Source organism: Perissodus microlepis, chromosome 3 (genome assembly GCF_051167445.1).
Source record: "Perissodus microlepis isolate ML-2025 ecotype Zambia chromosome 3, ASM5116744v1, whole genome shotgun sequence".
Taxonomy (NCBI): domain Eukaryota; kingdom Metazoa; phylum Chordata; class Actinopteri; order Cichliformes; family Cichlidae; genus Perissodus; species Perissodus microlepis.
In genome coordinates, this window is record NC_140463.1 from 47,287,355 (window position 1) to 47,313,573 (window position 26,219).

The following is a 26,219-nucleotide window of genomic DNA, read 5'->3' on the forward strand; positions in this document are numbered from 1 at the left end:
GCAGTTCACACAATGGTAAAAGCATAAGACATAAACTAATAAAAGAGCAGAGTGGAGAGGTTATGTGGGATAAGCTATTTTGAACAAGTGAGTTTTGAGTTGGGACTTAAAGAGAGAGAAGGAAGAGATGTTTCTTAAATCAGGAGGTCGGGAATTCCAGAGTCGTGGAGCAGAGCAGCTGAAAGCCCTGCTCCCCATGGTGGCAAGACGGGGGGAGGGGACGGAGAGTGAAAGGGAAGAAGTAGATCTGAGACAACCAGATGTGGCGGTGATCTTAACCAGATCAGAGAGATATGGAGGGGAGAGATGATGAATAGCCTTAAATGTGTGCAAGAGTATTTTGAAATTGATGCGATATTTGACCGGGAGCCAGTGAAGCTGCTGCAGGACAGGAGTGATGTGGTGGATAGAAGGGGTCCTGGTGATGATACAGGCAGCAGAGTTCTGGACGCGTTGGAGCTTGTGGATGGATTTTTGAGTATAAAAATAACCTGAATAAATACAAATAAAGGGAAAGAGCTGTCCAAACCTCTGTCTCTGACCATCTGTGTTAACACTTGAAATGGGAAACATGTAAATGTAACAAACATGTTAAAACATAAGAAGGTCAAGTTATGGCAATTTTATTTTTGTATGTCAGTACATGTATTCAGAATAGAGTTTTTAAAAAACAAACAAACGTCCCAAGTAAAGTTTGGGGGGATTTTTGTGAAAGAAAGGTTGAGAGAGGGGGAAGGAGGAAGATGCTGCTGGGTCAGTTCTTTCTCAGCAGTCTGCTCCAGAATCCCCTCCTGTCCTCGGCTTGCTTTTCTTTTGCCTTCAGCTCTTTTAAGGTTTTGTTGAGCTGCTCCTCGGCATCTTTAAATGTTTCTTTCAGCTGCTGTTTGGCCAGTTTCCCTTTGTGTTTGAGGAGCTCTTTAGCTTCCTTTTTGTGCTTTTGTATTTCTTTAAGTTCATCTTTGCAGCCTTTCTTGCTCACCGTCGTTTCTTTCTTGAATACCTTCAACTCAATTTTCTCTTCTGCAAGTTCCTCTTGCACTTTCATCAGTTCCTTCTTCATGTTTTGAGTGTAACTCTTTGTATCTTCCATTTCTTTCTTTGCTTCCTGTATTTTAATTTTCTCTTCCTCCAACACTTTTTGAGCTTCCAACAATTCTTTCTTCATATTTTCAATCTCATTTTCTGCCTCGTGTTTACATTTTTTCTCCTCTTCAAGTTGTTGCTTCACATGCAGTAATTCCTTCCTTAGTGTTTCAGCTTCAGCCATTACATTTGCAGCTTCTTGTGTTTCCAACTGCATTTTCCTTTTTTCCTCTTCAAAAGCTTCCTGCACCTCCTGTAATTCCTGCATCACATTTCCTGCCTCCTTCTTTGCAGTTTGATATTTATTTTTGGCTTCTTGTGCTGTGCTTTTCTCTTCCTCCAATGCTTTTTGAGCTTCCAACAGTTCTTCCTTCATGTTTTCATTCTCGTTTTCTGCCTGTTGTTTTCTCATCTTCTCTCCTTTAAGTTTGAGACCCACATGCAGTAATTCCTGCAATACTACTTCAGTTTCAAACTTTGAATTTTTAGCTTCTCCTCTTGATTTTTCTGCCTCTTCTTTTAATTTGACATTTTCAGCCTGTATCATTTGAAATTTAAAATGAATCAGCTGTACTGTATTGTGAGGTGAAGCACTCGCCGATCCTCTTCTCCATCTCCCTTCATTCATTTTGGCCTTTTAAACAAAGGAACCAACGCTTTGTAGAGGAGTGAAGTGAATCAGCTGTACTGTACAGGGAGTGCAGAATTATTAGGCAAGTTGTATTTTTGAGCAATAATTTTATTAATGAACAACAACCATGTTCTCAATGAACCCAAAAAACTCATTAATATCAAAGCTGAATGTTTTTGGAAGTAGTTTTTAGTTTGTTTTTAGTTTTAGCTATTTTAGGGGGATATCTGTGTGTGCAGGTGACTATTACTGTGCATAATTATTAGGCAACTTAACAAAAAACAAATATATACCCATTTCAATTATTTATTTTTACCAGTGAAACCAATATAACATCTCCACATTCACAAGTACACATTTCTGACATTCAAAAACAAAACAAAAACAAATCAGCGAACAATATAGCCACCTTTCAGATCGTGCGCATGCGCCAACCAGCGTGCAGCCTGTTACAGTCGCTCCTGCTTTTTCTCTTAGTTTAGCTCTTTTTTCTTACGTATTCTTTTTTTTCTGACTTGTATTTTCATCCGTTTATTATCTTTTACTCAATCATGTGGATTGAGAGAATTTTTGTTCTTCTGGTGGCCGTGGAACTGTTACTTTTATCAAGGAACGGGACCGCGGCACATCTCCTACACTCACGGACTGTTTACTCCAGAGATCAGCTGATCGCCCTGATGCCGGCCGGCTCGCTGGCCAGGCCCGCAGAAGTACCAGCTGAAATTTGGAGGAAAACACATCGGGGATGCAGAGGTCAAGGACAGAAGAGAAGAAAGAAGGAGACGGTGAGACAGCGGAGGCTCGAAGCGAGGAGGAGGTATAAACCGTGTCTGCCGTCTATCGTAATGGGAAATGTGCGATCGTTGGCAAATAAAATCGACGAGCTCTCAGCACTGGTACGGAGTCAGAGGGAATACCGAGAGTGTAGCCTGATGTGTTTCACTGAATCATGGATGCACCAGGACATTCCCGATGAGAATGCTTCCGTGGAAGGCTTCCACACTGTTCGGGCGGACAGGGACAGCATCGCTAGCGGTAAGCGGAAAGGAGGTGGGCTTGCTGTTTTAGTTAACAACCGGTGGTGTAACCCTGCCAACATAACAATCAAAGAAAAGATTTGTTGCCCGGACATTGAACTGTGTGCTGTTGGACTCAGGCCGTATTATTTACCCAGGGAATTCTGTCACGTCATCTTGGTGGCTTTTTATGTTCCTCCCTCTGCTAACCCCACAGCTGCATGTGACACTATCCACTCTGCCATAGCCCGGTTACAGACTCAGCACCCGAGTGCCTTTATTGTGATCTCGGGTGACTTCAACCATGTATCACTGGACAATACACTAACAACATTCAGACAATATGTGGACTGTCCCACCAGGGGAGAGAAAATTTTAGACTTACTGTATGCTAACGTCAAGGATGCATACAGCTCCTCCTCCCTCCCCCCACTTGGTAGGTCAGATCATAACCTGATTCACCTCACCCCCCGCTATGTGCCAATTGTGAGGAGGGAACCTGTGACCACCAGGACTATTAGGAGGTGGTCAGAGGAGGCCTTAGCGGAACTACAGGGCTGTTTCGAGGTGACCAACTGGGAAACACTCTGTGAGCCTCACGAAGAGGACATCAATGGGCTTACTGAGTGCATCACAGACTACATAACTTTCTGCACCGACTCCATTGTTCCAGCTCAGACTGTTCATTGTTACCCAAATAACAAGCCGTGGGTGACTAAGGACATCAAAGCCCTCCTCAACAACAAGAAGAGGGCTTTCAGAGGGGGCAATAAAGAGGAGGTGAGGAAGGTCCAGGTGTTACTAAAGGACAAGATCAGAGAGGCTAAGGACAATTACAGGAGGAAGCTGGAGTGGAAACTCCAGCAGAACAGCATGAGAGAGGTGTGGAGGGGCATGAAGACCATCACTGGATTCAGGCCAACCAACAGCAGGGGAGCTGAGGGAGGTGAGAATAGAGCTAACGAGTTGAATCTGTTTTTCAATAGATTCGACAGCACAGTGTCTGCTCCCACCCCCACAACCTCACCTGTAGTCAGCCTGGAACCCAGAGCCACACCACTGTGCCAGCCTCTCTCTTCACATGGCGCTGTTGCCTCCTGTGAGATTCCTGACACCCCTCCCCCACCCATCACCTTCACTCAATACCAGGTTGAGATGCAAATGAGGAGACTTCACTCAGGCAAGTCTGCTGGACCAGACGGAGTGAGTCCCCTCGTCCTCAAGACCTGTGCCCCCCAGCTGTGTGGAGTCTTTCATAAACTGTTTATGCTGAGTCTGAGTCTGCAGAGGGTCCCAGTGATGTGGAAGACATCATGCCTCGTCCCTGTACCAAAGACGCCACGTCCCAGTGGCCCCCAGGATTACAGGCCCGTGGCACTGACCTCCCACATCATGAAGACCCTGGAAAGGCTCATCCTGGACCAGCTGCGACCCATAGTAAGACCACACCTGGATCCCCTTCAGTTCGCTTATAAGCCTCGTCTTGGAACTGAGGACGCCATCATCTACCTGCTCAATCGTGTCTACACCCATCTGGACCAGCCGGCGAGCACTGTGAGGGTCATGTTTTTTGACTTTTCTAGTGCTTTCAATACCATCAGGCCGACCATCCTGGGTGATAAGTTAGCAGCGATGCAGGTGGATGCTTCTCTGGTGTCCTGGATTGTTGATTACCTGACAGGAAGACCACAATATGTACGTCTCCCACAGTGTGTGTCTGACAAGGTGATCAGCAACACAGGGGCACCACAGGGGACTGTCCTCTCCCCCTTCCTCTTCACCCTCTACACCACAGACTTCAGCCACTGCACAGAGACCTGCCATCTTCAGAAGTTTTCTGATGACTCTGCGGTGGTTGGATGCATCAGCAGGGATGATGAGACAGAGTACCGGGCTGTGGTCGACTCCTTTGTCACGTGGTGTGAGCAGAATCATCTGCAGCTCAACGTGGCAAAGACCAAGGAACTGATCGTGGACTTCAGGAAGACCAGGAAACACTTGACCCCTGTTTCAATCCAGGGGGTCAGTGTTGACATTGTGGAGGACTATAAATACCTTGGAGTACACATTGACAATAAACTGGACTGGGCTAAAAACACCACAGCACTTTACAGGAGTCAGAGTCGTCTCTATTTTTTGAGGCGACTGAGGTCCTTCAACATCTGCCAGAAAATGCTCAGAATTTTCTATGAGTCTGTTGTGGCCAGTGCGATCCTCTATGCTGTTGTATGCTGGGGGAGCAGGCTGAGGGTCGCAGATGCCAACAGACTTAATAAACTAATCCGTAAGGCCAGTAATGTTGTGGGGATGGAGCTGGACTCCCTCAAGGTGGTGTCGGAGAGGCGGATGCTGTCCAAGATAAAGACAATGTTGGATAACACCTCCCACCCACTCCATGACATGCTGGTCAGTCACAGGAGCACGTTCAGTGAGAGACTGAGATTACCGAAAAGCACCACTGAACGACACAGGAAATCTTTCCTGCCTGTGGCCATCTCCCTGTACAACGCATCCACTTAACACACTGGTTACTGCTACAACTACACGTTTCTTTTCCAGCTGTTTATTTATGAGTGACTTATGTATGTATATATATATGTATATATTGTACTATTCTTAGTTAGCGTATTGTCTGTCTTGTCTTAATGTTGGTTTATAATGGAGCACTGTAACAAAAAATAATTTCCCCCAGGGATTAATAAAGTATTCTGATTCTGATTCTGATTCTGATTTCTTTGCAAGGACACTCAAAAGCCTGCCATCCATGGATTCTGTCAGTGTTTTGATCTGTTCACCATCAACATTGCGTGCAGCAGCAACCACAGCCTCCCAGACACTGTTCAGAGAGGTGTACTGTTTTCCCTCCTTGTAAATCTCACATTTGATGATGGACCACAGGTTCTCAATGGGGTTCAGATCAGGTGAACAAGGAGGCCATGTCATTAGTTTTTCTTCTTTTATACCCTTTCTTGCCAGCCACGCTGTGGAGTACTTGGACGCGTGTGATGGAGCATTGTCCTGCATGAAAATCATGTTTTTCTTGAAGGATGCAGACTTCTTCCTGTACCACTGCTTGAAGAAGGTGTCTTCCAGAAACTGGCAGTAGGACTGGGAGTTGAGCTTGACTCCATCCTCAACCCGAAAAGGCCCCACAAGCTCATCTTTGATGATACCAGCCCAAACCAGTACTCCACCTCCACCTTGCTGGCGTCTGAGTCGGACTGGAGCTCTCTGCCCTTTACCAATCCAGCCACGGGCCCATCCATCTGGCCCATCAAGACTCACTCTCATTTCATCAGTCCATAAAACCTTAGAAAAATCAGTCTTGAGATATTTCTTGGCCCAGTCTTGACGTTTCAGCTTGTGTGTCTTGTTCAGTGGTGGTCGTCTTTCAGCCTTTCTTACCTTGGCCATGTCTCTGAGTATTGCACACCTTGTGCTTTTGGGCACTCCAGTGATGTTGCAGCTCTGAAATATGGCCAAACTGGTGGCAAGTGGCATCTTGGCAGCTGCACGCTTGACTTTTCTCAGTTCATGGGCAGTTATTTTGCACCTTGGTTTTTCCACACGCTTCTTGCGACCCTGTTGACTATTTTGAATGAAACGCTTGATTGTTCGATGATCACGCTTCAGAAGCTTTGCAATTTTGAGACTGCTGCATCCCTCTGCAAGATATCTCACTATTTTTGACTTTTCTGAGCCCGTCAAGTCCTTCTTTTGACCCATTTTGCCAAAGCAAAGGAAGTTGCCTAATAATTATGCACACCTGATATAGGGTGTTGATGTCATTAGACCACACCCCTTCTCATTACAGAGATGCACATCACCTAATATGCTTAATTGGTAGTAGGCTTTCGAGCCTATACAGCTTGGAGTAAGACAACATGCATGCAGAGGATGATGTGGACAAAATACTCATTTGCCTAATAATTCTGCACTCCCTGTATTGTGAGGTGAAGCACTCGCCGATCCTCTTCTCGATCTCCCTTGATTCATTTTGGCCTTTTAAACAAAGGAACCAACGTTTTGTAGAGGAGTGAAGTGAAGTTTTCGATGTTTCTTCGTCAACTGTCGTTTGTCCTGCACAGAGATGCTGCTGTAGATGTGTCTCTAGCTGTGTCTGGATACAATGAAACATGCTGTAACTAAGTGCTTGTGTTGCACAGTTCTACTGAACATTCCATTTCATGCATGCTCCGCCCACATGGTCAGGAATGTCAGGTGCTGCATCTCCAAATGCTGCTCCCGTTGCCTAGCAATAACAGCTGTTTACTTTTTGGGGTCTGGTTCATTGTTTAATAAAGAAAACATGTCCAAGTATTGGATGCTGAGGCTCAGCGCATATTCTAGCCTGCTGTGTGGGTGGGCAGCTAGAAATCACTGGTGGGCAACATGAGTGAGGAGAAAACTGGAGCAGCCAAGCAGGGAGCTGCAGGTTGCTGGTTTGAGTCTCTGTTCAGATGCTGGTGTCTCCTCTCTCTGAGATGTCTGCAAACAGTCCCAGATAAAACAATAAGGATAATAAACAAAGACGTGACTAAAATAACAATTATGACTCTGATGTGTTTCATGTGTAGCAGGATGGCCTCTATACAGCAGTCGCTGCAAGCATCCACATCGCCACACTTACGTTTCTTTAAGCAGGCGTGCTGGGCTCCTCCTAAGGAAAGTTTGAAACTTCATTTCCTTCATGCTGGTGAACTTTTTACCAAATATTTTCATCAAAGCTTCTCCATCACTGACAGGGATTGTTTGGATCTTCACACTCATCTCCACCAACCCTAAAAAATGAGTCTCACTTTGCTCATATAATGCCAGGAGTGTCTCCATATTCCACAAAAGTCTATGCAAACATGTAACAGTATCCCATATTCATAGAAATATTATTGATATTATAACAAAAGCTGTCACCAACACAATTGTCCCAAGTGCTTTTTTAAACAGGATTTTCAACCAGAGGATTTCCCTATAGCTTAATTTTTTTTCAATATTTTGTACACAACAACAGAATCATTTCAGAAAAACTCAAAATGACTGGTGTCAATATTATTTGCCCCACAAAAAAGGTCAAATATAAAAAAATATTGCAAATATTGCACAGTGAAAAGGCACTACAGCTCAGTTGTTCCCACTCGCCTTTGTCCTCCTGTCTCCCCTCCCTCTCCCCTCCAACGAGGAGTTAAACAGTTTGATGGCGTGTGGGACAAAGGAGTTTTTAAGCCTGTTGGTTCTTGACTTTGAGAGAAGCAACCTGTCGCTGAATAGGCTCCTCTGATTATTTACGAGCACGTGCAGAGGATGCCCAGCATTTTCCATAATGTCCATCAGTTTCTTTAATGTCCTTTTCTCTGCCACTGTCACCAAAGTGTCCAGCTTCATGCCGACCACAGAGCCAGCCTTCCTGATTGGTTTTTCCAGCCTGGATGAGTCCTTTGCTGTGCTGCTCCCCCAGCACACCACAGCATAGAACAGTACTCCTGCAACCACCGACTGATAAAACATCCTCAGGAGCTTCCTGCAGATGTTGAAGGACCTCAGCCTTCTGAGGAAGTACAGTCTGCTTTGGCCTTTTATGTACAGGTGCTGCGTGTTGCATGACCAAACAAAACTTTCAGTGCACTGTGAAAGTAAACAAACAAACAGACAGGAAGGCCTAGTTAGGACATATCTAAGCATGCTCTTCATCTTGGAAGGGTAATTCAAACCAAAACTAATTGGCAGGTTCAACTTGGTAACAAAAGAAAATGCCTCAGCCAGATAAATCCCCAAAACATTCATCCATCAGCCACACACACCACATAACACTGCTGTTCTATTAGATAATGAGTTTCTTCCCATGTAAGCAGGTGTGTGTCATGGTAAAACCTCCCCCACACATCAGAACCCAGAATCTATTAGTGCCACCCATTTTAAACCCTCTCTACAGCATTCTGTTTACACCTGCTATCATTCAATCATCTTTCCTAACATAATACTAGTCCACTAGTTTACATATCACCTCTCATCCCACTAAGTGAACTGGACAAGATGATAAAACAGAAAGGCATGCTTAAGATGTTATCTGGTCTTCATTGCATGTGTATATGTCTTAATAGGATTAATGCATTTTCTGTTTGTGTGTGTGATTTTTGTGTGCCTCTCCTCCTTGCAGTGTTTCAGACACTTTTCAATTCTCCACTCAAAGGCAGTCGCTTTTCCTCCCCAGGTTCCTTAGCCCAATTTGATCTCCCACACTAAACAACAGCGTTCTTCCATGTCTCCTCCCCCTCCTTCCACTGAAGTCTCGTCTCCCCCCTTGCAGCAGTCCATTGCATCTCCATCCATCCAGTCATGATGATGGTGTTTTCTCCTTGCTGATGCCTTTTGCACATACTGCTGTTGCTGCTGGACCCCTCGCTGCTCAGGATACTGCTGTTGTCTCTTGACCTGCCATGTTGTTGCTTTTGGATCTGCATTTCGCGACAGTCAAGTGGAGGGTGCGTCTGTCCTCTCAGTAAGTGAGTGAGACAGTAGACAGTGGTGAGGAGGGCTGTGCGAAAGCAAAAACACATAAATATGCCTGACACCCGTAAACGAAGCAGCATCTGGCTGCAGTTTAAAGACTTTTTTGTCTGTCTTGGTCTTGGTCTTGGTCTCGTCTCGACTTCGTCTCATCTTGGTCTTGGTCTTGGTCTCGGTCTTGGTCTCGTCTCGACTTCGTCTCATCTTGGTCTTGGTCTTGGTCTTGTTCTCGGTCTTGGTCTCGGTCTTGGTCTCGTCTCGACTTCGTCTCGACTTGTTCTTAGTCTTGTCTTGGTCTCGATACCCTCTGGTCTTGGTCTTGGTTTAGGCGGTCTTGACTGCAAGTCTAGTTGCACCAGTGGTGCCATGAGCAGTATCTATCTGCTGCTCATCAGCTGCTATGCCGTGGTTATTGTCACAATGTGGTGTATTTGGATCACTCAATCCTAAGTGGATATGGATATGATCCAGGATTGGATGTTTTGTCTAAAATTTGAAAGGAACAATTGTTCCTTTCCCCTTTGCTGTGTACTCTGCTGATGCTGTTTTCAAAACCTACCACACTCATGTACAGTATCAGTGTCACACTGAGATATTTCAAAGATAATAATAATACATTTTATTTGAAAGCGCCTTTCAAAACACTCAAGGTCACTGTACACATTAGAATAAAAAGCAACATAAAAGCAAGCAGTTCACACAATGGTGAAAGCATAAGACATAAACTAATAAAAGAGCAGAGTGGAGAGGTTATGTGGGATAAGCTATTTTGAACAAGTGAGTTTTGAGTTGGGACTTAAAGAGAGAGAAGGAAGAGATGTTTCTTAAATCAGGAGGTCGGGAATTCCAGAGTCGTGGAGCAGAGCAGCTGAAAGCCCTGCTCCCCATGGTGGCAAGATGGGGGGAGGGGACGGAGAGTGAAAGGGAAGAAGTAGATCTGAGACAACCAGATGGGGCGGTGATCTTAACCAGATCAGAGAGATATGGAGGGGAGAGATGATGAATAGCCTTATATGTGTGCAAGAGTATTTTGAAATTGATGTGATATTTGACCGGGAGCCAGTGAAGCTGCTGCAGGACAGGAGTGATGTGGTGGATAGAAGGGGTGCTGGTGATGATACAGGCAGCAGAGTTCTGGACGCGTTGGAGCTTGTGGATGGATTTTTGAGTATAAAAAGAACCTGAATAAATACAAATAAAGGGAAAGAGCTGTCCAAACCTCTGTCTCTGACCATCTGTGTTAACACTTGAAATGGGAAACATGTAAATGTAACAAACATGTTAAAACATAAGAAATCAGGAAGGGGCAAAAAAAGCATTTTGCTAAAAAAAGATTTAGAGCAGAAGTTTTTAAAATGAAGATATATTGCATTTATTTACAATTAAAAACACACAGAGCAGAAAGTGTGTTACTGTTTTACATCCACAGACACACAAGAAAAGAAGCAGGCAACATGAGGTCAAGTTATGGCAATTTTATTTTTGTATGTCAGTACATGTATTCAGAATAGAGTTTTTAAAAAACAAACAAACGTCCCAAGTAAAGTTTGGGGGGATTTTTGTGAAAGAAAGGTTGAGAGAGGGGGAAGGAGGAAGATGCTGCTGGGTCAGTTCTTTCTCAGCAGTCTGCTCCAGAATCCCCTCCTGTCCTCGGCTTGCTTTTCTTTTGCCTTCAGCTCTTTTAAGGTTTTGTTGAGCTGCTCCTCGGCATCTTTAAATGTTTCTTTCAGCTGCTGTTTGGCCAGTTTCCCTTTGTGTTTGAGGAGCTCTTTAGCTTCCTTTTTGTGCTTTTGTATTTCTTTAAGTTCATCTTTGCAGCCTTTCTTGCTCACCGTCGTTTCTTTCTTGAATACCTTCAACTCAATTTTCTCTTCTGCAAGTTCCTCTTGCACTTTCATCAGTTCCTTCTTCATGTTTTGAGTGTAACTCTTTGTATCTTCCATTTCTTTCTTTGCTTCCTGTATTTTAATTTTCTCTTCCTCCAACACTTTTTGAGCTTCCAACAATTCTTTCTTCATATTTTCAATCTCATTTTCTGCCTCGTGTTTACATTTTTTCTCCTCTTCAAGTTGTTGCTTCACATGCAGTAATTCCTTCCTTAGTGTTTCAGCTTCAGCCATTACATTTGCAGCTTCTTGTGTTGCCAACTGCATTTTCCTTTTTTCCTCTTCAAAAGCTTCCTGCACCTCCTGTAATTCCTGCATCACATTTCCTGCCTCCTTCTTTGCAGTTTGATATTTATTTTTGGCTTCTTGTGCTGTGCTTTTCTCTTCCTCCAATGGTCAATGGTCAATGGTCAATCAGTGGTCAATGGTCAAAACTTTATTGTCCCTAACGGGAAATTGATTTGCAGTATGTCCGTACAAACAAACAAACAAACAGACAACCAACACATCACATACACTCACTAAAATAATATAAGCCTGATAAAACAGCCTAGATTTTTCATCAAAAAAGTGCAATGTGCAATGGCAACAACACTTATGGTTTAGTGTTATTAACTATGATAATAGCACTAGGTATAAAAGACAATCTATGTCTCTTTGTCTTCACTGCAGGCACTTTATAACGACGACCTGATGGAAGCAGTTGAAAATCATTAAAGAGAGGATGATCTGAACACAACAGGACAGAGGTTGCCTTCCTCAGCACCTGCCTGTTATAAAAGTCCACAAGCTGGACCTGAGACCTCCCTGAAATCTTGCCAGCCACTTTAACCAGGTTGTTAAGTCTGGACTTATTGTTCAGGGACATATTACCGTACCAAGCAATGATACAGAAAGTTAAAACAGATTCAAACCAGCTCCAATGCTTTTTGAGCTTCCAACAGTTCTTTCTTCATGTTTTGATTCTCGTTTTCTGCCTGTTATTTTCTCATCTTCTCTCCTTTAAGTTTGAGACCCACATGCAGTAATTCCTGCAATTGTCTGGATACAATGGATACACTGCCACGTTGTTGCTTTTGGATCTGCATTTCGCGACAGTCAAGTGGAGGGTGCGTCTGTCCTCTCAGTAAGTGAGTGAGACAGTAGACAGTGGTGAGGAGGGCTGTGCGAAAGCAAAAACACATAAATATGCCTGACACCCGTAAACGAAGCAGCATCTGGCTGCAGTTTAAAGACTTTTTTGTCTGTCTTGGTCTTGGTCTCGTCTCGACTTCGTCTCATCTTGGTCTTGGTCTCGGTCTCGGTCTCGTCTCGACTTCGTCTCGACTTGTTCTTAGTCTTGTCTTGGTCTCGATACCCTCTGGTCTTGGTCTTGGTTTAGGCGGTCTTGACTGCAAGTCTAGTTGCACCAGTGGTGCCATGAGCAGTATCTATCTGCTGCTCATCAGCTGCTATGCCGTGGTTATTGTCACAATGTGGTGTATTTGGATCACTCAATCCTAAGTGGATATGGATATGATCCAGGATTGGATGTTTTGTCTAAAATTTGAAAGGAACAATTGTTCCTTTCCCCTTTGCTGTGTACTCTGCTGATGCTGTTTTCAAAACCTACCACACTCATGTACAGTATCAGTGTCACACTGAGATATTTCAAAGATAATAATAATACATTTTTTTGAAAGCGCCTTTCAAAACTCTCAAGGTCACTGTACACATTAGAATAAAAAGCAACATAAAAGCAAGCAGTTCACACAATGGTAAAAGCATAAGACATAAACTAATAAAAGAGCAGAGTGGAGAGGTTATGTGGGATAAGCTATTTTGAACAAGTGAGTTTTGAGTTGGGACTTAAAGAGAGAGAAGGAAGAGATGTTTCTTAAATCAGGAGGTCGGGAATTCCAGAGTCGTGGAGCAGAGCAGCTGAAAGCCCTGCTCCCCATGGTGGCAAGACGGGGGGAGGGGACGGAGAGTGAAAGGGAAGAAGTAGATCTGAGACAACCAGATGGGGCGGTGATCTTAACCAGATCAGAGAGATATGGAGGGGAGAGATGATGAATAGCCTTAAATGTGTGCAAGAGTATTTTGAAATTGATGCGATATTTGACCGGGAGCCAGTGAAGCTGCTGCAGGACAGGAGTGATGTGGTGGATAGAAGGGGTCCTGGTGATGATACAGGCAGCAGAGTTCTGGACGCGTTGGAGCTTGTGGATGGATTTTTGAGTATAAAAATAACCTGAATAAATACAAATAAAGGGAAAGAGCTGTCCAAACCTCTGTCTCTGACCATCTGTGTTAACACTTGAAATGGGAAACATGTAAATGTAACAAACATGTTAAAACATAAGAAATCAGGAAGGGGCAAAAAAAGCATTTTGCTCAAAAAAGATTTAGAGCAGAAGTTTTTAAAATGAAGATATATTGCATTTATTTACAATTAAAAACACACAGAGCAGAAAGTGTGTTACTGTTTTACATCCACAGACACACAAGAAAAGAAGCAGGCAACATGAGGTCAAGTTATGGCAATTTTATTTTTGTATGTCAGTACATGTATTCAGAATAGAGTTTTTAAAAAACAAACAAACGTCCCAAGTAAAGTTTGGGGGGATTTTTGTGAAAGAAAGGTTGAGAGAGGGGGAAGGAGGAAGATGCTGCTGGGTCAGTTCTTTCTCAGCAGTCTGCTCCAGAATCCCCTCCTGTCCTCGGCTTGCTTTTCTTTTGCCTTCAGCTCTTTTAAGGTTTTGTTGAGCTGCTCCTCGGCATCTTTAAATGTTTCTTTCAGCTGCTGTTTGGCCAGTTTCCCTTTGTGTTTGAGGAGCTCTTTAGCTTCCTTTTTGTGCTTTTGTATTTCTTTAAGTTCATCTTTGCAGCCTTTCTTGCTCACCGTCGTTTCTTTCTTGAATACCTTCAACTCAATTTTCTCTTCTGCAAGTTCCTCTTGCACTTTCATCAGTTCCTTCTTCATGTTTTGAGTGTAACTCTTTGTATCTTCCATTTCTTTCTTTGCTTCCTGTATTTTAATTTTCTCTTCCTCCAACACTTTTTGAGCTTCCAACAATTCTTTCTTCATATTTTCAATCTCATTTTCTGCCTCGTGTTTACATTTTTTCTCCTCTTCAAGTTGTTGCTTTACATGCAGTAATTCCTTCCTTAGTGTTTCAGCTTCAGCCATTACATTTGCAGCTTCTTGTGTTGCCAACTGCATTTTCCTTTTTTCCTCTTCAAAAGCTTCCTGCACCTCCTGTAATTCCTGCATCACATTTCCTGCCTCCTTCTTTGCAGTTTGATATTTATTTTTGGCTTCTTGTGCTGTGCTTTTCTCTTCCTCCAATGCTTTTTGAGCTTCCAACAGTTCTTTCTTCATGTTTTCATTCTCGTTTTCTGCCTGTTGTTTTCTCATCTTCTCTCCTTTAAGTTTGAGACCCACATCCAGTAATTCCTGCAATACTACTTCAGTTTCAAACTTTGAATTTTTAGCTTCTCCTCTTGATTTTTCTGCCTCTTCTTTTAATTTGACATTTTCAGCCTGTATCATTTGAAATTTAAAATGAATCAGCTGTACTGTATTGTGAGGTGAAGCACTCGCCGATCCTCTTCTCCATCTCCCTTCATTCATTTTGGCCTTTTAAACAAAGGAACCAGCGTTTTGTAGAGGAGTGAAGTGAAGTTTTCGATGTTTCTTCGTCAACTGTCGTTTGTCCTGCACAGAGATGCTGCTGTAGATGTGTCTCTAGCTGTGTCTGGATACAATGAAACATGCTGTAACTAAGTGCTTGTGTTGCACAGTTCTACTGAACATTCCATTTCATGCATGCTCCGCCCACATGGTCAGGAATGTCAGGTGCTGCATCTCCAAATGCTGCTCCCGTTGCCTAGCAATAACAGCTGTTTACTTTTTGGGGTCTGGTTCATTGTTTAATAAAGAAAACATGTCCAAGTATTGGGTGCTGAGGCTCAGCGCATATTCTAGCCTGCTGTGTGGGTGGGCAGCTAGAAATCACTGGTGGGCAACATGAGTGAGGAGAAAACTGGAGCAGCCAAGCAGGGAGCTGCAGGTTGCTGGTTTGAGTCTCTGTTCAGATGCTGGTGTCTCCTCTCTCTGAGATGTCTGCAAACAGTCCCAGATAAAACAATAAGGATAATAAACAAACACGTGACTAAAATAACAATTATGACTCTGATGTGTTTCATGTGTAGCAGGATGGCCTCTATACAGCAGTCGCTGCAAGCATCCACATCGCCACACTTACGTTTCTTTAAGCAGGCGTGCTGGGCTCCTCCTAAGGAAAGTTTGAAACTTCATTTCCTTCATGCTGGTGAACTTTTTACCAAATATTTTCATCAAAGCTTCTCCATCACTGACAGGGATTGTTTGGATCTTCACACTCATCTCCACTAACCCTAAAAAATGAGTCTCACTTTGCTCATATAATGCCAGGAGTGTCTCCATATTCCACAAAAGTCTATGCAAACATGTAACAGTATCCCATATTCATAGAAATATTATTGATATTATAACAAAAGCTGTCACCAACACAATTGTCCCAAGTGCTTTTTTAAACAGGATTTTCAACCAGAGGATTTCCCTATAGCTTAATTTTTTTTCAATATTTTGTACACAACAACAGAATCATTTCAGAAAAACTCAAAATGACTGGTGTCAATATTATTTGCCCCACAAAAAAGGTCAAATATAAAAAAATATTGCAAATATTGCACAGCTGAAAAAAAAAGCACTAAAGCTCAGTTGTTCCCGCCCTCCTTTGTCCTCCTGTTTCCCATCTGTAACGCTGGACCCAAGAAACATAAGCCGGAGCGAATATTACGACAGCAGAACTTTTATTTAATACTGTGGTTTTGCACTGGGACACAGACACTCCCGCTCTCTCTCACTTCTGTCACGTCCGCTCTCCTCCTCCGACTGTCACTGCCAACATATAAAGAGAGACAATCACTGACAGATCCCCAGCACACCTGTTCACCCCGCCCCTGCGCCACCCCGGGACCTCACTGCGTCTTCCCTCCTCTGCAGCTGGCCAGAGACCACACCCACGCCACACCCTCCCTCTCCCCTCCAACGAGGAGCTTGATGGTGTTACGGATTCAAATATTGGGGATGGATACAAGAGGAAAAACCAAAATAACAACACTGGTCCGGCCGGGTTGAGTCAAACGATGATTTTAATGATCACACGCGTGGGAGATGGACACCGTACGCAGACAGCATCAGATCTCAAAATGGTGGAGCATTGATCAAACTCTTATAGCCTCTAGTGGCCCCCACCTAATCATAAAAGCCTAAACATTCACATCCTTTCTCTCACACGGCGCCTAAGCTACGACCTTGGCTCCCTGTTTATCTGCTCCTGCTGAGATGGGGCAGAAAACCTCTCCAGTATGTTCTGTTCTCTTCTAATCAGACAAATAAGGCGATGACTTTCTGCGAACAGTATTTCTTATAACTCAGCAGTATAATGCATCATAAAACAATATCATTCATTCACAATAAATCAGCAGTCTAATGTAATGCAAATCAGTTTAACAAATGCAATAGTTTTCACCTTCTTCTAATTCAGGAGAATAATGCAAACTAAAACTACATAATAATTCACAATCTTTAATTAGGGGTCTAACATGGCATAAAATAATATTATAATCCCACACTGGCAAACTTCTCCCGATGTTTCCACTGAAGGGGTTGGAAGTTAAAAAGCGCTGAAGGTTAGGTTTGGAGTAAATCATGGATGTGTGCACGTGTTTGTGTGCAGCTTGTAGTGCAAACGTGCGTGCAGAATTCATGCAGACATGTGTAACTGGTCGTTTTGAGGTAGAAAAGAGTGATGCGCGGTTAAGCTGGTAGTTGAAAGTGTCAGTCAGAGTAGAAGAGCATTGTGTAAAAATGCAAGTAATAACAGAAAAGTGCAAGTCATTAATCGCATCACCCTGAAAAACCTGAGTAAGGAGTGCAGCTCCTGATGAAAGGAGGAGCACTGAAAACCAGGAAATGGTGTTTCTGGAACAGTCTGATGACTGAAGCTGGATGTTTGAAGTCTCAGTGAACTGCTTGTCTTTTCCCCACAGCTCCTCCCTCAGCGATGTATATGGCTATATGTTATGAACAATGTGCTGATGTCCGTATCAGGTAACAAACAGCGTGACACAAACGGAGAACATTGTGTCCACTCGATAATATGCTGCTCTAAAAAGGCTCCATCCTGCAGGGAAGTCGGCCCAGCTTTACTCGCACAGCCTGCCAGCTCTGTTTGAACAGAAAGGACATCTGCACAAGAAACACAGCAGCCTGTCGCTCAGCACCAACCGCCTCACTGAGCGGATCAGTCTCAGGTACGACACGCCATCACAGATGCAGGGAAACAGGAGCTGTAGGTGCAGCAGCATTAATAATGTCATGTATGATGCTACCACCTGATTTTGAGGAAGGAGGATACTGTAAACCCAATTTTGTCTGCTTGTTCTGACCTGGATATTCTCTGTTGGCCACAGAAAGTTTGCCATATCTGTAAAGATTCCTGACACTAAAGGTTGTAGGAGGTGCAGTGTAGGTAAGCAATGCAGAGTTACTCTGGTCAGTCTGTTTGTTCACGGAGAACAACTGCAGACACTTAGTCCTGCTCTCTCTGTTTCAGCAAGAAACCCATACACAGATAGCACATTTCTGTGCGGGGCTGTCCAATCTGGCCTGGTTTTACTCTTGTGGTATGAGCCTCTTCAGAAGTTCATGCATCTAAAGGTTTGTACAGATATGTCGAACTTGCCACCTGAATAAATGTCTTCCTTTCTAACTCTAACCCGATTTCCACAATGCAAACCAGCCATTAGACCTGAATTACATAAAAGTAGACAGACAGCACATCAGATTCTGAAGCTGAAGAATGTAATTGATTTTTTAATAACATATGCATACTTTTTATTCAAGCCCAACAAGATTTTAGAGACTTTAAACGTTGTACAAACGCCGTCCAAAAACACCAACAGCACCTTCTCTGGGTCCAAGCTCGTGTAACTGAATGGTTACCATGTGTTTTCTGTGCTACAGGAACAGTGTTATCAGCACACAGTTCAACGCCAGCATGCACCATTAGATCACATAGCAGACTAATTGACAGGTTTTTTGTGAATGTCTCGCACATTTCACGAAGATAATGTATGTACTGTGAGAACAGAGCTCTGTGTTAAGCCTGTCTGCAGTCCTAACACAGTGCTGCTTGGAGAAACACGCCTGTGTCATAACATTATGGAAAAGTGGCATCAGTCCAAAGACGTGCAGTTAGGGGACAGGTTCATTGGAAACGCTAAATTGCCCATAGGTGTGAATGTGTGCGAATGGTTGTCTGTGTCTATGTGTTAGCCCTGCCACAGACTGGGACCTGTCCAGGGTGCACCCCGCCTCTCGCCCTAAGACAGCTGGGACAGGCTCCAGCCCCCCGCCACCCTGAAAAAGGATAAGCGGAAGCAGACGGATGGACGGATGCTTGGATGGATGGCTGCATAGACGGATGGATGGACAGATGGACGGCTGGAGGGATGGATGGATGGATGGGCGAATGGACGGCTGGATGGACAGATGGATGGGTGGATGGATGGATGGGTGGATGGATGGATGGATGGACGGCTGGATGGATGGATGGATGGATGGATGGACGGCTGGATGGGTGGATGGGTGGATGGATGGATGGGTGGATGGATGGATGGATGGATGGATGGATGGATGGACGGCTGGATGGACAGCTGGATGGGTGGATGGATGGATGGATGGATGGATGGACGGCTGGATGGATGGGTGGATGGATGGACAGCTGGATGGACGGCTGGATGGATGGATGGCTGGATGGATGGATGGATGGATGGATGGATGGATGGCTGGATGGGTGGATGGATGGACGGGTGGATGGATGGGTGGATGGGTGGATGGGTGGATGGATGGATGGACGGCAGGATGGACGGATGGCTGGATGGATGGGTGGATGGACGGCTGGATGGACAGCTGGATGGGTGGATGGATGGATGGGTGGATGGATGGATGGATGGATGGACGGCTGGATGGATGGGTGGATGGATGAATGGATGGACAGCTGGATGGACGGCTGGATGGATGGATGGATGGATGGATGGACGGCTTGATGGGTGGATGGACGGCTGGATGGACGGGTGGATGGATGGATGGATGGGTGGATGGGTGGATGGATGGATGGACGGCAGGATGGACGGATGGGTGGATGGATGGGTGGATGGCATCGGTTTATCTTTAATCTCAAGATTTACTAATCATACAAGAATTCTGTTGTGCTGTTTTGGACGGTTGTATGAACAGGTTCAGCTCAGGTTTAACAAGCATCACTTAACCATCATGAGAATTTATTTAGTTTTTCTTGTTTTCCTTGGTGACTGTTTCACAGCAACTCGCCATCAGGCTCCCAGATTCTCTTCCGATATTTGAACTGCTGGTGTTGGCAACAGATGAGTTTCCTCAGCTGTGTGTTGGAGTGAGAGACTGTAGTAATGATAAACCACCAACCGGCCAACAGCTCAGGTTTGATATTATAGAGCTGAACGGCGCTCCTGTTCCAGTGCCAGGTAGGACCGTTTCTGAATTTCTCTGCTGACTTCCTGAAGCTTCAAGCTTCAACTTGTTTCAACAAGCTTCCTTCTTTCTGTGCGTCAGGAGTAGGGATGGGTACCGGTATCCGGTGCCATGATGGCACCGGTTCTGACATAAACGGTAGTAACCAGACCGAAAAGCAGCGCACATTTCGGTGCTTTATTTCGGTGCTTTATTTCGGTGCTTTTTTTTCCTGAGCTGTGATACACTTTAGATTCTAGCAAATCATTTTACGTTTCCGAGGATAGTAGGCGGGTCCAGGTACGTACGTTCTTTTAGAGCAGAGCTACAGATTAAAAATGCCCAAGGAGGACCGGTCAAATGTATGGCTGTACTTCACAGCAAAAGATGCAAACTCAGCAGCCTGCAACAAGTGCTTTAAGCTGATACTGTGATACTGTCAAAGGAGGTAACACCTCAAATCTGATGAAACACCTGGCGACGCATAGCGTTTTTTTTAAAAGCCGAGAAATGCGCCGTATTTGATAGCTTGCTGCGAGACCTCACTCCGTGCACATCTACTGCGGGTGGGTTGCCAGTTATCGGACCCGGAGCAACATCCCCCAAAAACCCGAAGAATAGAGTCCTGGCCCCTAGCCCTGCCAGTGTAGCAGAAATGATGACGGATGATGATGGCAGCAGCAGCCGTTCTTCTCTGCATGAGTAGCTTAATGTTGTTCGTGTGTAATTTACGTTGAGTAGGCTAACCACGTTATTACATTAATGCATGTAAGGTGAACTAGCAAACATCATCATAGCTACATGCAGCTGTCTTCTTGTTTGATGGCAGATACTCCCTTCACCCTGGCCAAAAAGGCTAAAATGACCAAAGAAAAAGTGGAAAACAGTTAAACATGAGAGGTTTTTGGATAAAGTTTGTGTTTTTTCCATTGTTTAAGCACTGCTTCCAGCCAAGAGTGATACCATATATGCCCCATAGCTGCAGAAAAGGCTAACATTGTTATCTTTTTACAAAAAAACAGCTGAACATGAGAGGTTTTTGGACAAAGTTGGTGTTCTCCATTCTTTAAACACCGGTTTGAGCACGGTTTAAGCACCGGCACCGTTTCAAAAGTACCGGTTTGGCACCGGTATCGGATAAAACCTAAACGATACCCATCCCTAGTCAGGAGATAGTGGAGCACTCAGAGCCGTGCAGGTAACCCAGCTGGACCGAGACACTGTTCTCATCACCTTGGAAAGTAAGTCCCCTCGCACATTGTGAATCCTTCAAATGTCTTTCGTGCTCATTCTCAATCTGTGTACCATTTGGACAGGAACTGTAAAGATCGTGAACCTGCAAGGACTTCCATCCAGACAGCTGGCTGCAGAAATAGTCTTTGACTTCCCCATTGAAACACTAGGTAGAAATAATGATGTGACAAACAGAGTGAATGAGAGCTGATGTGTGTCCTGAAAGCTGAGTGACACCTCCTGTTCTGTCAGTCTGCTTGCAGGATAGTGTGCTGGCGTTCTGGAAGCATGGCCTCAAAGGGAGGAGTTTCCATTCAGATGAGGTGATGAACTAGTAAATCCATCCAGCGTTGGCTGAGCTCGTATTATGTGCTTATCATATTTGTTCTAAGTCATTACACGTGTGAATTTTCATTTTATGTGCAGGTAACACAAGAAATTACAGATGAGAGTCGTGTGTTCAGAGTTCTGGGAACAAACAGGTATGTTAACAGTATGCTGACAAGAGCTATCAATCAGTGTGAGAAACTAGTAATCCTAGAACATCAGAAGTAATCAGGATAGTATTTTTCTTGATACTATTGTTAATAGACCTGGAAGTGATTTTCAGAGTAGCATGTGGAAGTAGCATGAATACTACTAGCATTAATGGTAGCATTAAAGCAGGAGTCACACTAGAGTGTTTGTTCTGTTGGTTACTCAGATCCAAGGATTTAGGAAATGCAGCCTATGTGTTTGCATGCAGCCCTCCAAAAAAACAGTCATTAAAGTTACCAACTACCGTCTACCTGACACTTTGTACAGAAAACTACTTTCCTTAGTGCTAATTTTCTTTATGCTAGTACCAAATCACAACAATAGTCACTTCAAGACACTGTATATTGTAAGGTAAAGGCCCTGCAATTATGGTGCACAAAGGTGAAAAACTCCCTTTTAGCAGGTGAAAACCTGAACCAGGCTGGGGGAGGGGCGGGCATCTGCTGCAATCGGTTGGGGGGTGAGAGGAGGAAGACTGGACAAAGACAATCTGGGGAAGAGAGCCAGAGAATATTCTCAACTAATGATTGAATGCAGAGAGGTGTATAAACAGATAGTGAGTGAAAAGGGCGACTGAAGAAGAAACACATCAGGGGAACCCGCCAGCAGCCTAGACTTAGGCTAACTAAGGGAGGATTCAGGGAAGAAAGGAAAGTTGTAATCCTAATGTTAAAAGTAGAGAGGGTGTCCGTCTCCCAAACCCAAACTGGAAGCTGGTTCCACAGAAGTGGTGGCTGTAGCTCAGGTGGGGGAGCAGGTCACCTACTCCCCGTCTACATGCCAGATATCCTGCATGAAAGTTGCTCTCCGGTGCATCCGTCAGAGTATGAATGGGTGTGAACGGGTGAATGAGGCAAGCTTTGAGTGCTCAGAGTAGAAAAGCACTATATAAGAACCGGTCCATTTACCATTTACCAAGAGGGGCCTGGAAACCGAAGGGTCTGGCTCCCATTTTACTTTTAAATACTCGGAGCGAAGTGCTCTAATGGGGTGATATGGTACTATAAGGTCATTAAGATAAGACAGGGCCTGATTATTCAAAACCTTTTATGTGAGGATTTTGAATCTTTTATTCTGGAGCCAATAAATGTTCTGTTTCTAGTCCCTGTCAGGACTCTCGCTGCAGCATGTTGGATTAACTGAGAGCTTTTAGGACATCCTGATAATAACCTCAGCACTTCCTTTTGATCATTTATGTGGGGGGAGGGGACATTAACACCAGGTTTTCTCAAACAATTGACACACAACCTGTGAAAATGAATAATTTCAGTAACTACAAGTGTGTGTTTACATTTGGATCGTATAGATATCTGGCATTAAAGCTCAGTCTTCAGAAAATGTCCTTTTCTTTTTGATTTCTTTCAGAGCAGTCTGGATCTGATTTTTGACTAAATAATTAAAACTAATAATAATATATTACTATATTATATTACTAACAAATCCAGGACACCCCTGTTGATCCAGTAGCTCTTAATGAAGTTTGAAATAAGAATCGTGGTGAGTTCATTAGAAATATTTCACAATTTCTTTTTTAAATCAGTCATTACTGGAATCTTCTGAAGTGCAAAAACAGTGAGATTATATATGAGAAGGACGGACTCAAAGACTGTCGTGTATCACATATATATTACATAGATGTCCAAAATCAATGCATCATTAATGAAACTGAAACAAAAGTACTGAATTTCATGTGGAAGACCAAACCTCAGCATTCAGGAAAGTCTTATACAGGAGCAAAGATAATGGACGTTACCCGGAGTTTTCCACTGTGAAACCAGGAATAACAGCTTAAAAATGTTGTTGGATTTCTGTGATCTAAATCATTGTCAGCCTGGCAGGCAAATAGCGTGGACACCAAAGTTTGTGAACGTGATAACCTGAGAACAAAGACATGTAGGATTTTAAATCGGTACCATAGGTGTGTCTATTTCTACTTTAAACTTGTTTGTATGCTGTTGTGTAAATGTTCACACTTATCATAAAGTTTAAAAAAGTAGTAGGCGTGGTGATGAGCAGGAACAGGAGTAAAACTCCAGTAAGTGTACCAGTACTGTACCAGTGTGTAGCATTAAAGTCAAACTACAGTGGCTGTAGTATCAGTAGAGTAGTGTTAGTACTAGAGGTGGGAGGAGTAGAAGCAGGTGGAGGCACTGGCTTTAGGTTAGTACTGCCTTTCTCTGGTTCTCCTTTACAACTCATCTCCTTCTCATTTGCTGACAATGTGCAGAGACATCATCCTTCAGAGCACACCGACTGATGACCCGTCAGCACTGAGCAGCCTGTACATCCTGACAGGACACGAAAGCAGCTACTGAGAGAGGACACGGGGCTTCTCTTTCGACGGTGTTACCAAAGAAAAGCACAGCCTGTCTGTAACTGTGGGGTGGAAACGATGCTCTGTTTCACTGAGGCTGTGCCAGGAAACGGTTCAATGCTGGGAATGACAAATGTTAGGAAGGTATCCTGCTGACTGTCCAGCCTTCACCTGTACACAAGACACCTGTCAAGGTCCTCGCTGGGGTTATAGTTGATAAAGCTTTCTAGCTTTTCTTGTCTATTCATCTTACCTGCTTAAATCAGACCTTTCTGTTAAAGCTAATGCAGACTCCACTGATCCACCCGCTCAGTGTGGACGGGAGAATAACCTGAACATGGCCTCTGGGACATCATCGTACTGATGTTATGAAGCGCTCAGCCAGGTTTTCTTCTTGATCAGACTGAGGGGCAGACTGAGTGTGTTTTGGTGCCTCAACATTCAGTCATATTCTGTAAAGCCATTTTCTGTCTGCATGCTGCACATAAACTCTTTGGACCAGAGTGCTGTGACACCTACACCTTACACCTGCAGGAGCTGCTCGGCCATAGAAAGCTGTTCTGTGAAGTGCACAGCTTTTTTGCCAGTGTTGATTTTATGGGTTTAATGTAATAACTAATTTTTCACATCATCGTCTGAGTCGTAATCCCAACGAGGAAACCTGGAATGTAAAACTTGATGGACGCTCCAGCTGAAGAGTGAAGTGTCAGACTTTTAATGTATCTTTCAAGCATTAGCGTACTTACAATGGCAGAAACAGTGCCACGTCTAAAGCATAGGAGCCATCTTCATCTCATTCTTCCCATTGCATGCAAGTTTTTTCTCATCCTCAGATGGACAGAATTTGGTTTGCTGACTTCATTCAGTCACACCATACTAGAGCATAAAAAGTGGAAATAAACTGGTCAGTAAGAAAGTGTGATGCTTGAAAGTATAGCGTAAGGACAGCAGCAGCACTGCATTTACAGCTGATATGATGACTTCAGCATCTTTAAAGAACTGTGAAGGAATTATCAGTGCTAACACAACCTTAAGCACGTGATGTGACCGTATACACTGCTTACACTCTCAGTATCCTTACTTAAAGAGAACATCTCAGAAAAAAGTACAGTTAGCAAGAAGCTTTGAGAACAAGGCAGTGTTATTGTATGCTAACCACCGTGGTGGTGTAGCTTGTCCTGATAAAAAGTGAATGTGGTCACATTATACTTGTTAACTAAAATGAAAAAATGAAATAATTCCACTACATGGGTAAAGATATTTATGATATTTATGGAAAGGATACTATAAAAGTAACACTGGCCTTTCCATGAGAGAAACTTGAAGTACAGTATGCATGTTGAGATTAATGTTTTTTTAATATGTTTTTGCTACTATGTGAAGATGTGATGTTATTAACAACACAGAATGGACAGAAATAAAGATTTTCATATCTCTTGGAGTTTTATGAAGAGTTTGTTGGGTTGTTCTTCTTTGAATGTGTGGATCGATGCTTCTACGATTTATATCTTAATCCTTCAATTTGTAAAAAACATTTTGAATTCCGTTTGAGAAGATAAATGAAGGTTCTTGCGTTCAAGTGGAGGCTCTAGCAGACTGAGAAAGTAACTGCATAACTGTGTTATTCCTGCACCCATAGCAGCAAGTAAGTGAAGGCAGTGATGAGCGCTGATGAGTTCTCAGATCACTCAGTCAGTCTCTGAACGTCACCTTTATTGTGATCGCGCACTTTAAGCTTTCATGCCTGTATTTTTGCACAATTGTGATAATACTGTATTGAAAGAAATCTGTGCACAGACGAACGTGGGGCGGCTTTGCTCAGGTAGTAGAGGAAGGTGCTTCAATCCCCGTCTGCATGCCAAATATCCCTGGGCAAGATACCAACGCAGAGTTGCTCTCCGAATGTGTGTGAACATTACACAGAAAGTGCTTACAGAGAAAAGTGCTTGCGTACACCTGAATGAGGCAAGTTTAGTGCTTTGAGTACGATATAAGAACCAGTCCATTTACATCGCCAAAGCACTCAATACTCTCTTTACGAAGTTCTCTGTAGTTTGTTTCTCCAGCACCATATTTGACCGCGGTCAAGTGAGCCCTCACTTACGAAGACACAGTCAAGCTAGCCGCACCTAAAATGTTGTTGCACTATTCTTATGCACATTACGGTACGGGTGCCGACTGGCTTAGAAACGCAGTCTTTTGTGTCCTGACACTATTGTACTTCACAATCCACTCCCAGTTTTGGTTCATCTCCACTTTTCACCCTGTGACCCACAGCCCAAATTACTGTACGAGAAAATTTACAGTAAAATTTACCCAATATACAGTACTGTACTTTTAATATCCTCATCTTTGAGCTCAGATTACACAAAAACTGTAAGAGGTGACAGAGATATTTCACTGGATTCTGACTCTAGGCCATCTCCACTTTTTACCC

At 43.7% G+C, this 26,219-nt stretch overlaps 1 protein-coding gene across 1 annotated transcript; it reads left to right on the forward strand.

The window, feature by feature from the left end:
• Nucleotides 1-16,809: 16,809 nt before the first annotated feature.
• LOC146391702 (mitogen-activated protein kinase kinase kinase kinase 2-like) lies at nucleotides 16,810-24,045 on the forward strand. Its single transcript, XM_084915235.1, has 10 exons — nucleotides 16,810-17,259; nucleotides 17,339-17,462; nucleotides 17,622-17,680; nucleotides 17,765-17,868; nucleotides 19,535-19,705; nucleotides 20,864-20,939; nucleotides 21,015-21,101; nucleotides 21,184-21,254; nucleotides 21,358-21,413; nucleotides 23,696-24,045. The coding sequence occupies exons 1-10, from the start codon at nucleotides 17,232-17,234 to the stop codon at nucleotides 23,781-23,783; spliced, it is 864 nt and encodes a 287-aa protein (XP_084771361.1). The 5' UTR covers nucleotides 16,810-17,231; the 3' UTR covers nucleotides 23,784-24,045.
• Nucleotides 24,046-26,219: the final 2,174 nt, after the last annotated feature.

Excerpts from the sequence above, each read along its gene's own strand:
- LOC146391702 (XM_084915235.1), top strand. The coding sequence starts at position 17,232 with ATGAACAATGTGCTGATGTCCGTATCAG. Across the intron at positions 17,463-17,621 it reads ACTGAGCGGATCAGTCTCAG|AAAGTTTGCCATATCTGTAA; the intron begins GTACGACACGCC and ends TGTTGGCCACAG. Across the intron at positions 21,414-23,695 it reads AGAGTTCTGGGAACAAACAG|AGACATCATCCTTCAGAGCA; the intron begins GTATGTTAACAG and ends GACAATGTGCAG.